This window comes from Protopterus annectens, chromosome 4.part0 (genome assembly GCF_019279795.1).
Source record: "Protopterus annectens isolate FY-2018-M chromosome 4.part0, PAN1.0, whole genome shotgun sequence".
Classification (NCBI taxonomy): domain Eukaryota; kingdom Metazoa; phylum Chordata; order Ceratodontiformes; family Protopteridae; genus Protopterus; species Protopterus annectens.
In genome coordinates, this window is record NC_056733.1 from 88,221,169 (window position 1) to 88,235,395 (window position 14,227).

At 39.8% G+C, this 14,227-nt stretch overlaps 1 protein-coding gene across 1 annotated transcript in view; it reads right to left on the reverse strand.

Annotated features, from left to right (window-relative positions):
• The window catches only part of TBCD (tubulin folding cofactor D), a 3,708,267-nt gene that overhangs the window by 1,351,345 nt on the left and 2,342,695 nt on the right, over window positions 1-14,227 (reverse strand). The window contains exon 17 of the mRNA XM_044068123.1: window positions 11,349-11,434. Within this exon, the coding sequence (XP_043924058.1) occupies window positions 11,349-11,434 (86 nt within the window). The remainder of the gene's footprint in view (window positions 1-11,348; window positions 11,435-14,227) is intronic.

A 14,227-nucleotide genomic window follows, 5' to 3' on the forward strand; every position in this document is an offset into this window, starting at 1 on the left:
TTCTGGTACAGTATCTAGCCAATGCCATTACTGGGAGCACTTTTTTATGATCAGGAAATGATGAAGAGAAACCGTCAATCAAGATAAAATCTTAGGAAAGATTAAAGAAGTTTTAAAGCCTAAATCAGCCTATGAAAATATTCACAAACAATAACACTAATTTATACCTTCACCTGACATGCTAATACTAAGAGGATTAACAAACAAACAAACCAGCATAACTCTGGTTAAAATTTGCAGTATAGCAGCATGAAAGTCTGCGGCTGGTTGAGAACTTAACATTAGACAATGAACACAATGGGAGGGCAGCCTGCCCTGCAGTAATTATCTTGTCTAAACATCTGCTTTTACTATAAGCACACAATAACTATGGCACATGTTCATAATGATCATGGTAAAGGAATTCATAAAATCACTGGGAGAGCACAAAGCACTGTACCCTCAATATAGATTTAACTACCAGAAATGTGTGGATGGTCTATAACATAGCTCACAGCTGATGCAAATGCCAGGTCTTTACCTATAACAGGCATCTAATCTACGATGTTTAGAGAATGAGTGAACAGATGTCCAAGAAATAGCTTAATTAATACTTTGATTTGATACATTTCATATGAGGCTGCAGCTGGAGCTACTAACAAGGATGGGGCTCTAACCTACTTAGTCAAAGAATTGCTGTACTTCTCATAACAGAAAATAATACCATTTAGCATGCCATTCAGGGAAAGATTCTGAGTAGACTGGGCAACCCTGTTTTCCTTTCAGCAATAGCAAACTGCTGAAGAGACTGTTCCAGCGGCACTGTCTTTTCCTTCTGTCACAGAAGCAAAAAATGTGGGGAAAGGCACTCAAGCAGCAAGAAAAATTAGTCATGTATTTAAATTTCCCATAACAGTAGATGTTTGAATGATCACTGGTGCAGTAGTCTTAGCTATGTGGGTTATTTCCTGCCAACGATTTCACAGTTGGTCAGCTTCCAAAGCTTCAGAGCACCTTTTATACATGCTCAAACAGTTAGACAACTTGAGTTGAGCTTCCTAAAACACAGTTTGAGCACCAAGCCCTTCAGAGCTGTCATGCCAACTGAAAGAGGGAGGCTGAGCCCTAAGAGGAGAGAACATAGCTAGCAGTAAAAAAAAAAAAAAAAAATATATATATATATATATATATATATATATATATATATATACACACACACACACACACCCTGGCAAAATCAAAAAACAAAAAAGGGGATGCATGAAGGGAGCAGCTACTGCAGCAGTGATCATTTGAACATCTACTGTTATGTTAAGTATACTTACACAATTATATTATGTCCATCATATTGATCACTGTTGTCCTAGTCTCAGCTATATGGGTAGAGTACCCTACCTTCCAACATTTGGGAGGTAGAACATGAAGGGTCCAAGAGCCCCTGGAGAATGGTCCTAGCAAAGCCTGGTCTAGACCTAGAGAAACAATCAAGTTTATAGTGCTTTGTAAAAGTATGTACAGAGGGCAAAGTTGCTGCTTCTAGAGCACTTCTAAAATCCAATCCAAAAAGCCATAGATGAAGCCAATGCCCTGACAGAGTGGGCCTTGGTCCTGCATGGAATAGTTTTATTATGGTGAGAATAGCAAAACGTAACAACCTGAGACAACCATTTGGAAATAATGTATTTTGACAGAAGTTGTCCTTTCTTTTTACCCTCATAATAAATGATCAACTTATCTGAAGTTCTGTCAAGATAGTACCATAGTTGTCTATAGACATCCAAGGTATGGAGCATCTTTCCCCCCCTTTTTCAGGTTTCATTTAAAGAAAAAGTACAGTTTTGTACCTACCATAAATGTAGATGTTCGAAGATCCACATTGCTGCAGTCCTAACACTTGGGTAGTCCGCTGTCCCAGTCGGCCCGAATACCAAAGTATATGGCTGACGTCGGTCAAGGCGCATTAGTCTGACGTCAGGACGTCAGGGTACAAATGCGCATGACCGACGTCATATCCTCAGTCTTTTCTTGCCCCAGATGTCAGAAGACCCTAAAAAGATAAGGCCAAAACCAAAAAACACCAAACACTCTTGTACCCAATATATATACAATATATACAAATATACAAAGGTACAACCCCACCCACACAACCACCCCTAAACACAGAGGGGAAGGAGGGAGGGTAAATTGGACTGCAGCAATGTGGATCTTCGAACATCTACATTTATGGTAGGTACAAAACTGTACTATGTTCTTCATCCCACATTGCTGCAGTCCTAACACTTGGGTAGAATCCCAAAGCAGAGGTAAGGGAGGCTGGCAAATCATAAGGAAGCAGGGGCTGCCAACATGCCCTGCAAAATAGCCGTGGCAAAACCAGCCCTGGATTTAGAGTAGAGAGGAAGGTGGTAGTGCTTAGAGAAAGTATGCACTGAACTCCAAGTAGCTGCCTCCAAAATATCCTTAGTTGCCACCCCCCTTAGAAATGCTGTTGAAGTGGCAGTAGCCCTAGTGGAATGAGGCCTAATCCCAGCTGGAATCTCCTTGCCATGATGGGAATAACAAAATGTAATGCAAAACCCAATCCACTTAGAAATAGTTTGTTTTGACACAGGCTTGCCCTGAGAACTCAAAGCAAAAGAAACAAACAACTGCTGAGACTGCCTAAAATCCTTAGTCCTGCTTAAATAATAACGCAACTGCCTGTGTACATCTAAAGTGTGCAAAATCTTTTCCCCCTTATTTTGGGAATCTGCATAGAAAGTAGGCAAATGAATAGTTTGGTTTAAAGCCACACTAGAAACCACCTTAGGCATAAAGGAAGGATTAGTACGTAATGATACCCTATCCTTATGGAAAATCAAAAAGGCTCTACCGCCATAAGGGCCTGCAATTCAGAAACCCTTCTTGCAGAAGTAATGGCCAACAAAAAAGCAGTCTTCCATGACAAGTATTTCAATTCAGCAGTAGCCGCAGGCTCAAAAGGTTGTAGAGTAAGTTTCTCCAACACAAAATTGAGATCCCAAGCAGGAGTAGGAGCTCTACGTGGGGGTCTTATATTCTTTGCCCCTCTAAGAAATTGCTTGAACAAAGGATGAGAAAACAATGGTGGGTCACAATCATAGTGAGCTGAAATTGCTGCAGCATGAATCTTAATGGAAGAGAAAGACAAACCTTTGTCCAATAACTCAGTAAGATATTGAAGAGCCACACTCAAATTAGGCTCAGAAACCTCCAAATCCTTTGCTGCACTCCAAAACAAAAATCTCTTCCATTTTCTGAGTACACTTTCCTTGTACTAGGTCTTCTGGCTTCCATAATCACATTCAAAACTTGTTGAGGAAGTTGAGACCTGCTGTGTTTCAAAACAGAATATGTCAGGCTGTCAGATGAAGAGTGTGAAGCTTGACATTGAGTAGATGACCGTCCCTCTGAGACAATAGGTGTGGAATCAAAGGTAAAGGCCATGGAGGCTTCCTTACCAGACTCCTCAGTAATGGGTACCAGTGTTGCCGAGGCCAATCTGGAGCTATTAAAATCATCCTTGGCTTGTCTTGTCTGACCTTTAGGAGTACCTTTGGGAGAAGAGGCAGAGGTGGAAAGGCATACACATGAAGATTTTTCCAACTGAAAGAAAGAGCATCCACTTTCCAAGCTGCGTGATGAAACCTTTTGTGCAAAACTTTGGCAGCTGGTGGTTTAGTGGAGAAGCGAACAGATCTATGTCTGGAGTTCCCCATGACACTGTCAATTTCGAAATACATGAAGATCCAGTTTCCACTCGTGGGGATCCATGATTTGCCTGCTTAACACATCTGCTAAGGAGTTCTGTGCTCCCGGCAGAAACCTTGCCTGAAGAGTTAGTTGCAAGCTGAGCGCAGTCTCCCATAAAATCATTGCTTGCCTGCATAGAGGATAAGAATGTGTTCCCCCTTGTTTGTTGATGTACCACATGACAGTAGTGTTGTCTGTTAGAATCAACACCTGCCCTGGAAGAAGTAACTCCTTGAAAGCCATTAATGCAAACTGGACTGCTAACATCTCCTTCATGTTGATATGTAGATGCTGTAGTCTGGCAGGCCACTTGTCTTGTATCCACTTTCCATTCAGATGAGCTCCCCAAGCTATGTCTGAGGCATCTGTCATTAGAATCTGACTCGCCTCTGGCCGGGTCACAGAGAGTCCCTTGTTTAGGTGACATTCCTGAGCCCACCACAAAAATTCCTTTTGAATGCAAGGTATTATTTGAATGACAGTGTCCAAATCCTGGCAGTGCTGTGTCCATACATTTTTGAGGTACCATTGCAGCTTCCTCATATGCAGTTTGGCATTGGGAAGCACCAGAATACAAGATGCCATGAACCCTAAGGCTTGATTGACTGTCCTTGCAGTCAGCCCGGACTGAAGAGATAGTTGATGGAAGTACAGGGAAAGATTCTTTTGTTTGTCCGGGGTTAAAAAGGCCATCTGGGTTGCTGTATTCAGTCTCACACCCAGAAAGCACATGTCTGGAGAGGGTACTAGACTGGACTTTATTTCGTTCACAGAATACCCCAGGCATCTTAGCACTGCTATCACATATTCCAAATGCTGTAAAAGGTCTTCCTTTTCTTGAGCCAGAATCAGGCAGTCGTCCAAGTAAGGATAGATTTGTATTCCTTTTAGCCTGAAGTAAGCTATCCCTGGAGCCAGAACTTTTGTGAATACTCTGGGCGCAGTAGATAAGCCAAAGGGCAATGCAGAGAACTGATAATGGGAATTCCCAGCTCGAAAACGCAGATACTTCCTGCAACTTAGTCTGATAGGCACATGAAGGTAAGCCTCCTTGAGATCTAAAGTTACCATCCAGTGATCTTTGCCCAGTAGAGGTAAAAGCTGTTGTAACGTCAACATTTTGAACTTGGGAATGTCCAGATAAGTGTTGAGGATAGATAAATCCAAAATTGGTCTCCACGTGTTCCCCTTCTTTGGTACTAGGAACAGGCGAGAATAAAATCCTAGGCCCCTTTCTGGCACAGGAACCGGCTGAATGGCCCCTATTTGGAGTAACAGAGAAATTTGCTTGTGAGCCTCTTTTCTTTGTAGAGGAGGAATGTCTGGCATGCCTTTGAAAGGAGGCAAGGTATGGAAATAAAACCTGTAACCGTGGTGAATGATATCCAATACCCATCTGTCCTGGGTAATTAAACTCCAATTTTCTTTGAAAAGTGCCAGCCTTCCTCCCAAAGGTGCTGCCAGACGAGAAAGCACTGGCAGCTGAAAAGGCAGGTCATTGGGTCTGTTTACGAAAGGGCTGACCCCTACCCTCACCAGAAGATTGAGCAGGTGAACTCCCTGTTCTAGGCCTAAAAGAACCTTGAGCTCTGCCCCTACCACGTCTAGACCTACCCCTAGACTGGGAATCATAAGAAGGATATGTCCATCCCTTAGTAGGCCAATTTCTACTAAACTTCGGGGGCTGAACCTGCAAAAAATCTTTAACAGTCTGCATAGACTTAGCCTTGTCCTCCATTTTCTTTAAAACTGCTTCCACAGGCGAACCAAACAACACATCAGACTGTAACGGAGCATCCAAAATCCTTGTCTTAACATGCTCAGCTAAATTCTGATCCCTCAGCCAGGCGTGCCTGCGAAGAACAGAACCAGTGGCAGCCACCCTCGAAGAGGCCTGCACAGCATCAAAACCACATTGCAAGGAATGCTTACCCACCTGTTCAGACACATGAACTAAATCCTGCAACTCTTTACACTCAATACCTTCCGCCAGAGCATCCACCTTAGACTGCAATTGTGAAAGGAGATAATTTTGATATTTTAACATGTGGAACTGGCAATTCAAAGCCCTCATGGCTAAAGTGGAAGAAGTATACACTTTCTTTCCCCATCTATCCAAAGCCCTTGCCTCTTTATCAGGAGGAACAGGATTTTTAACAACAGAAGCCTTAACACCTTTAGGCCCCTGAGAAACAGTTTCTGGGTCTGCCCTAGGACTCTTAAAAAGATACTTATGAGCTTCAGGCACCCTATAATACCTGTCCGGTTTAACTGGGGCAGGAGGCAAAGAATCAGGGTTCAGGGAAGCCTCTGCAAAAACATCTTCCACCACATCCAGAACAGGAGGTATAGCTAAAGGCCTATGCTGGGGTAAAAACAAAAATTCCCTAAGCCTCTTCCTGGAATCAGAGAAATCTTGTCCTTCCCATTTAAAATGTTCCCTCATGGAATGAAGAGTTTCTGAAAAAGAAAAATCCTCAGGAGGAGAAGCCGAAGGAGTAGAATCATCCACATCAGAATCAGAATAAGGAGGATACTCCTGTAAGTCTTCAGCCGAAGACTCAGACGCCTCCGAACACTGCTCAAAACTCTCAAGCTCAGGTTCCACCCTAGGCCTCTTATCAGGAGGGGGCATAGAACCCCTAATCATAGTAATCAAATCTTCTGCCATTTTAAGCATATGTTTCTTAGGCAAAGATCCTGAAGAACTAGGAGAGACACCCACTGAAGATAAACCTGGCCTGCCTCTCAAAGAAGCCTTGGAAACAGAAGGGGAGGGCCTAACCACCTTAGGAAGGGAGGGGAGAACAGCCACCTGAGAAGCCCCTTCAGCCTGGCCTACCTCCTGAGAGGACACATCCTGTAACAGTAAAGTCTCCCCCTGAGACTCCAAAGAAACTTCTTGCAGAACCTCCGGCTCCACTGAGCCTTCTAAAGAACCGACGTCCGGGACTGACGGTCCTTCCAACCTAGGCTTTGCTGCTTTGTCCTTGCGCTTTTGGTCTAAGCGGGCGTCGGAGCATCCGACGCCATTTTATAATTACAACGCTTCCCAAAAACTAACCTGGCACAGTCTAATCTTCTCTTTATAGTGCGTTTGTTAAATCTAGCACAAGAGCGACATCCAACAACGTCGTGCTCAGGCCCTAAGCAAGGTATACACAAGGTATGGTAATCCCTATGAGGTATCTGTTTCCCACAAGAAATACAGTTATTCACTTTTTCTGACATCCGGTTAAATACTGAGGCAAGAAAAACCAAAATATTCCCCAACGGGGTACTTAGCCAACTTTGATTCGGTCTGAAACTCCGACTTCAGAAAATTTCAGAACGCCAACCTGCACTCGCAAAACTGCTTCTGCATCGGACCATGCGGCAAAAAAGACTGAGGATATGACGTCGGTCATGCGCATTTGTACCCTGACGTCCTGACGTCAGACTAATGCGCCTTGACCGACGTCAGCCATATACTTTGGTATTCGGGCCGACTGGGACAGCGGACTACCCAAGTGTTAGGACTGCAGCAATGTGGGATGAAGAACATCAGGGAAAAGGATAGTTTGGCTTAAAGTAAACTTGGGTACAACTTCAGGCATAAAAGAAGGATTAGTTCTCAAAGACACCCTGTCTCTATGGCAAATGTGATAGGGTTGATTCACCATAAGAGCCTGCAACTCAAGATACCTTCTGGCAGAGGTCAGAACAATCAGTAAAACTGTTTTCCATGTTAAGAATCTCAAGTCAGCCAGATTAACATGTTGAAATGGAGCACATGTTAGCTTCTCTAACACAACATTAAGATTTCAATGAGGGGCCACCAGTATTCTTGAATGCCTCTTATGCAAACCCCCTATCAAAAACAATTTGACATGAAAATGAATTGAAAGAGGATTCATGGGCAGACTTGCTGAAATGGTCAATAAATGGACCTTGATGAAGGAGCAAGAAAGGCCATAGGAAAGGAACTCTCACAAATTTTGTAAAACCAGGGGAACACAAGCAATGAATGCACGCTGGTCATGTTGCTGGCACCATCAAGGAAACCTTTTTCATTTGCTAGTATATAATTTTCTAGTAGCAGGCTTTCTTGCCAGCATTAGTAAATGCAGCACATCCTCAATAAATGGGTGCCTAAGGGAAATTAAGACCCTATCATTCAGGCAGTCAATTAACATTAATTGTCAGGGTGCATTAAACACCCCTGTTTTGTGTGATTAGATCCATGCTATGAGGAAGCTTGCAGTAACTGCCCCTGGCCATTACAAAAGGGAGAACCACTATTGTCTGGGCCGGAATGCAGCCACCAAAATGATCTTGGGAGAGTTATTCTGAATTTTCAGAACCACCTTGGATTATCAGTAGATAGGGTACAAAAGTATATAGGAACATTCATGTATAAAAAATGAATCTAATATAATGGATTAATTCATTCTTAATTTTCTTCCAGAAAAAGAGGAGTATCTGTATTATGGACAAAAATCAACAGTAATGTCTAGAAATATTTTCTTATATAAATCAGAAAAAGAAATGTTTGCAATGATCTTACGGAATATCAATACAGACTGCTCAAATTAGTAAACATTTACATGACCCCCCCCTCCTTGAGCAAACATTTTAGAAATATTATTGATTAATAAGAAAGGCAACTTGATATCGGCTGGGGATTTCAAATGCATCGTAAAAACAAGCAACAAATGTGAATAAGAAACCTGGAATTTCAGTTTCATCAAAATCATTAAAAACTGGACAAATATTTTAAATCTAAGGGGCTTAAACTAATTTCAGAGATAATGGATCTTTCTAATTTACTCATTACTAATATGCTTTTATCACACAAGCAACAGTTGACAGAATATTTATTTCTAATGAAATCATGGGTCCTGATTCCAAAAGATTTTGCTGTCACAGCAGGTCTTCTGGAATCTGACACCTGGTATAAGTCTGTTTATAAAGAGACCTTGCACTGAAGTCAGCCAGTTATGCTGACATCAAGTTTTTCAGAATCAGGGCAAACTTACACTAAGAGCAACTCTTTTGGAAAATGTCTCTATATCAAATTACAGTCTTTTAAGATAATCTCATGTTGAATACCAGATTAAAGGGATTTGGTTATGCAGCTAAGCATTACAGATAATTAATTAGCCATAATTAAAAGAATGCCTTTGAATATAACACAATTAGATTAATTCTAAGACAGATTTAAAAAAAGAAACACAATGTTTCATAACAATAGGGGAAATATTAATATTGTTTGCAATGCTTTAAAAGCTTGTATTTATTGCAAATTATTTGCATGGTACAAATATAAAATCAAGGGATGTGAAAATGGGTTACTAAGAAGACAAAAAAAAGACTTAGTTGTGACAAAAGGGAAAGTTCAAAAACGAGAATCTATATTTATGGACATGGTCAATGCTTTAAAAATATTATCATATTTGATTCATAAAGTATTAACTGTATTACAAAAATTAAACTTAAATCATATTCCATAATGCCAAAAGGACTCCACAGACTATAACCAGATTAGAACTGATTAATACAATTAAAAGACTAGAAATCATAAAAAGTCCAAAAAATAAAGTAGGAATTCAAGAGATATACAAGAAATGTTACAAATAACAAATACTGAGAAACTAGTACTAAGGACAGAGATACCTTGATCAATGAAAGCTAACCAGAACATTACTAAAACAAAACATTAACAAAAATACCCAAAGAGAATATCACCGTGATTATGAAACCCATCACTGAATTGGAAATATTATTACCTTTTATTTTTTACCATTGTTAAAGCTCACGGCCCTGAAAGAATAATACTTGAAATACAAAAATTACTTCCAAGGATAAACAGACAAGTTATAAACAGGTATTTCATGGAAATGCATCAGGATAAATCAGCTCCACCATCATGATGATATAAGTTAACAGCACCCATTTTGTAACCAGACAAAGATTCAGCTATGTGTTCATCAAATAGATCTACATTAATATTAAATGTACATAACACAATGTCGATGTCCATATTAAAATACAGAATTAAAATAACAGTACCAATACTAGCACAGACAAATGAGTTAGAAGTCATAATTTATAATATTTACACTTCCAAAAGGAAAAACTAAACATTAAAAAGAAGCACCTTGGAATTTAGCCCACAGTTAAGAACTTAACTTCCATTGTTGTAATATAAAGAATTTTATCAGAACTAACAAAATAATCTAATTTCCTTGTTTAAATGTCATACATCACCAGCCATACGATGCAAACTTACCAGTCAGTAAGTAACTTTGTGAAATGTGTAAAAAATACATCAAAATAAAAAGTGTCTATGCTTAAAAGTATTTAAAATATTACAAAAAACAGCAGCTCTCAATATTAAATCCATTTCATTGTATTAATAAACAGTTTTCACTTAAGGAACAGATATTACTTTATTTTAACTTAATGAGGTTTGTGGTAAGATCTAATGTAAATATAATGTCAAAATGGGGAACAACTCATTTATACACTAAATGAATTATTAATATTAAAATAATAAACATTCTTACAGGTATTTAATCTCTGGCAATGCTGATCTACACAAAATGTTAGCATAGTATACAAATCACAGAATATATTCAAATATCTCTGTGGAAAAACAAGAACTCTGATTTTAATATTAAATATCATCTTTTAAAATCAATACATCTCCTCTCTAGAAAAGTTAAACATGGAAATAACTAAGTCATGCCTTTTACATAAAAAAGCTGAAATATCGAATAATATAAATATTCAATTTTGGAGATGTTACAAACAAGTTTTTGTTTTAGATAGCTTTGGTCTCTCCACAGCTAATCATCATCTAATCCCAGAGCTTTTCTTCATCTGTTGGGCTTATTCAAACCCGAAAACCTTGCCTAAACTTAATACAACCCATTATTAGTGGAGTGAAAAGACTGAGGCTCCCCAGAGCTGCCATACTTCTGCCAAGTAGGATTTTTTTAAATATATGATCCTCCCATGTGCATCTGTTCCATCTGAGGGAAAGGTATGCAATAGGCTTTTCTACTGTGTCATTCCCACCTACACGGTGAGCCTGTCACAGCCCCTACCTGCCTAAGGAGAACACCCCTTTATTTTCCTGTCCTCCACCACGGATCAACAGTAAGCTGCATCCAAATGTGTGCCTGTACGATTAAGCAATCAACCCACTAATCATGTTTGGGTCAGATAGGCAATAGCAAGGGCACTATCCCAATAAACCCACCAGTGCAGGCTTGATGTAACACAAATGTTGAAGCTGACTGGGAACATATGTTCTTTGACTGTTCTACATCATCTGACGTTTGGACATCGATCATTATGTGAATCTTCCCCAAAAATGATAAAAAAAAAAAAAAAAAGGCAAATTTATACTAAGTTTATACTAAAGTTGATAACTAGAGAATGCTGAGATACCACTGATACCACAAGATGCCCAAACCTAAACTGAAATAAGACAAAGCTGAGCATCACCAGTGACACTACAAAAGAAAGGATAGTCAGCTTAACAGAAAACAGAAACTCGCAATTAAAATGATTCTGACAGAATTATAACAGTTTAATATTAAAGGACTTGCCTTATGTTTAAGTAACAGTTGTTCAAGTTCCCAACAGTAAAATAATCAGCTGCAGTAAGAATGTCAATTCCATGAGGAAAGGTTCCCTGTCAAATAAGAAAAGCATATTAAATAACACTGAAAACATCTCATCCATGTATAATATTTTAAAACAGTTGAGTTTTGTTTCCAATGCACAGTTTTATGATCACCATAATTTTACTTTAAGAAGTATTTTCCGTGAAAGCTTAAAAAAAATGCAAGCAGTAAAATACCAACTTTGTTAATCAAATTTATATCATAAAAAGAAGTATTACACACTAGTAAGATACAAACTTAAAAGGCATTGTCAAAAATGCAAGCTTATTTCCTTCCTATATCCAGAAAGATGTCAACTCTGCCCCTATGTCCAGAATGGAGAATGGTTGTGATGACACGGGTATACTTTAATTAAAAGCGGAATCCGTCGAATACGAATCCGTTGACACAAACAGTGTAACGCGGAAACGTCGAACACACTAAATAGCAAAATCGGAAATGTCGAATTGTCATAGTAGGCCCGTCTGCGGTATTGCTCCGTAAGGTAAGTGTGCGATAGTTATGGACCTTAGGGTTAGGGTGCGGATTAAGGTAAGTTCATAGATAGGTAATGTATGTAAGGTTTAGTGTAGGGTTTTGTTAAGTGTATGTGTGTGGAATATTTACTTTGTATGGGTATAGTTCTGTACGGTAAGTGTGCGGTAGTTACGGACTTTAGGGTTAGGGAGGGGTTAAGGGTAGTCATAGATAGTTGTGTATGTGGGGTTTAGTGTAGGGTTAAAGTGGGGTTTTGGTGCTTTAATTTAGGGTTAGTAGTAGGGTTTTGGTTAGTGTATGTATGTGTTTTTTGTTGTGTTTGCGTAGGTAGTATGTTACGGGCGATGGGGTTGGCCGACTATTGCGGTTTTGCATGTTCAACGTTATCGCATTTCGCTGTTTATGAGTCAACAGATTCATATCCGATGGATTCCGCTTTCATTTAATTAAAGTAGACCCGATGACACACCGTTCAGTGCTTTATTTCATTTTTTTTAATTCAAGTCATTTTTCAGTGATAGCTGACCCATCAAGCTTAGCTCATCAAAAAAACAATTGTCAGTCATTTTATAACTTAATCCCATGCTTTGAAACCTTGGAGTTAGTGGGAAAGAGGGTTTCTGTCACTGCCCATTCAACGACATGAGACTGACCATTTCAAAGAAAAGGAACAAAGTCCCTTTTTTTTAGCTGTACAAGGCTTGGTATTACTATAATGCATGTCTACACAGCCTTTGTTTTCCTACTAAGCAAAGGTAAACTGGTCCATTCCTAGAAAATGTGCACTTTTATTGGGCTGCCACAAATGTCATAACTGGAATGGAGCATCCTCTGTTTAAAAGACATATTCATATATCATTAGCCACAGATATTAAATGTACAGGCACCCAATAAACTTGGACATAGGCCACACAGAGCCCATTCATTCCCTTTTTCTGAGGTTATCAGAAAGTTATTATGATGTGTAAAATTCCAAGTATGCAAAAGAGACAACACAAATGGGTAAGTAGCACACTGTAAATGACACAAATTACTATTTACCATACCAGCAGACATTTGACAGGGGCTTCTGCAATGAGTGAAAGCTGAAATTTCCTTCTTGACAAACAACCTCTTTTAGCTGAATTCTTGAAAATCTGTAGCCTTCACACTTGGATCATACTCATTGCTCCTTCAAGGTGCAGGCACACTGTAGTATCACCACAGTAATACAGCAATGCAAGTCCAACCTCATGATCCCTAGTTCTACCATCAATCTCAGTGAGTAGCACCTGCAAGTCACACACAGACAGGACAACAAAGATATAAAATTACAGACTTGAAATACTTACAAGGAACACGTGGAGAAACCATATCACATGGGAGGTGGCAGTCACCTACCGCTGAGGGGATCTGTAGAAGACAAGCTAAAAAGAGTAGTTGTGTAAAATCTTACCATAACCATAGATGTCCTTCTCTTCTATATGCTGCAGCATTCATGACATGAGGGAGTCCACCATCGGCTGGCTCATGCATCTGTCCAGTATACAAAGTCTAAATCTACTGTAAGGTTCGTGCAATGCCGCACATCAGCAAACGTACATCGGCCATAAAGAGACACTGGGAATAAAGTGGACATCAGCACATATCAACCTCAGAACTGAATGCCGTAAAAAGTACCAGCCTGATCTTAGATGAGGAAAACATACCACAAGAGGCCAGGCAATCATCAGGGGGCAGGTAGGGGGAAAGTAATACTGCAGCATATAGAAGAGAAGAATGTCTAGGGTTATGCTAAGATTTTACACTACTACTCTATGTCCTTCTATTCATATGCTGCAGCATTCATAACATTAGGAAGAGTACCAAAGCTCATGCAGAGGAAGAACTGGGCAGAGAAGCAGAAGCATTCTCCAGAAATCCATGCAAAACAGCTCTGGCAAAACCAGCCATGGACCTGAAAATGACATCTAGTTTATACTGTTTAGTGAAAGTATGAACAGTAGACCAGGTAGTTGCCTCCAGGATAGAGCAAGTGTCAAACCCTTTAAAGAAGGCTCCAGAGGAAGACACTGTCCTAGTGGAGTGTGTCCTAACAGGAGAGGAGCGATTCTTTCCATTAGCTATATAACAGAAGAAAACAGCTTTTGAAATCCAAGAAGAGATGGTCTTCTTGGAAACAGCTTGAACCAGGGCCCTTGGATGATAAGAAACAAACAGGCATTCAGACTTATGGACAGGTTTGGTTTTCTTCAAATGGTATCCGAGTTGCCTATGCACGTCTAAAGTGTGCAGAATCCTCTCAATGGATGATTGAGAAGAAGTTAAAAAAGGTTGGAAGGTTG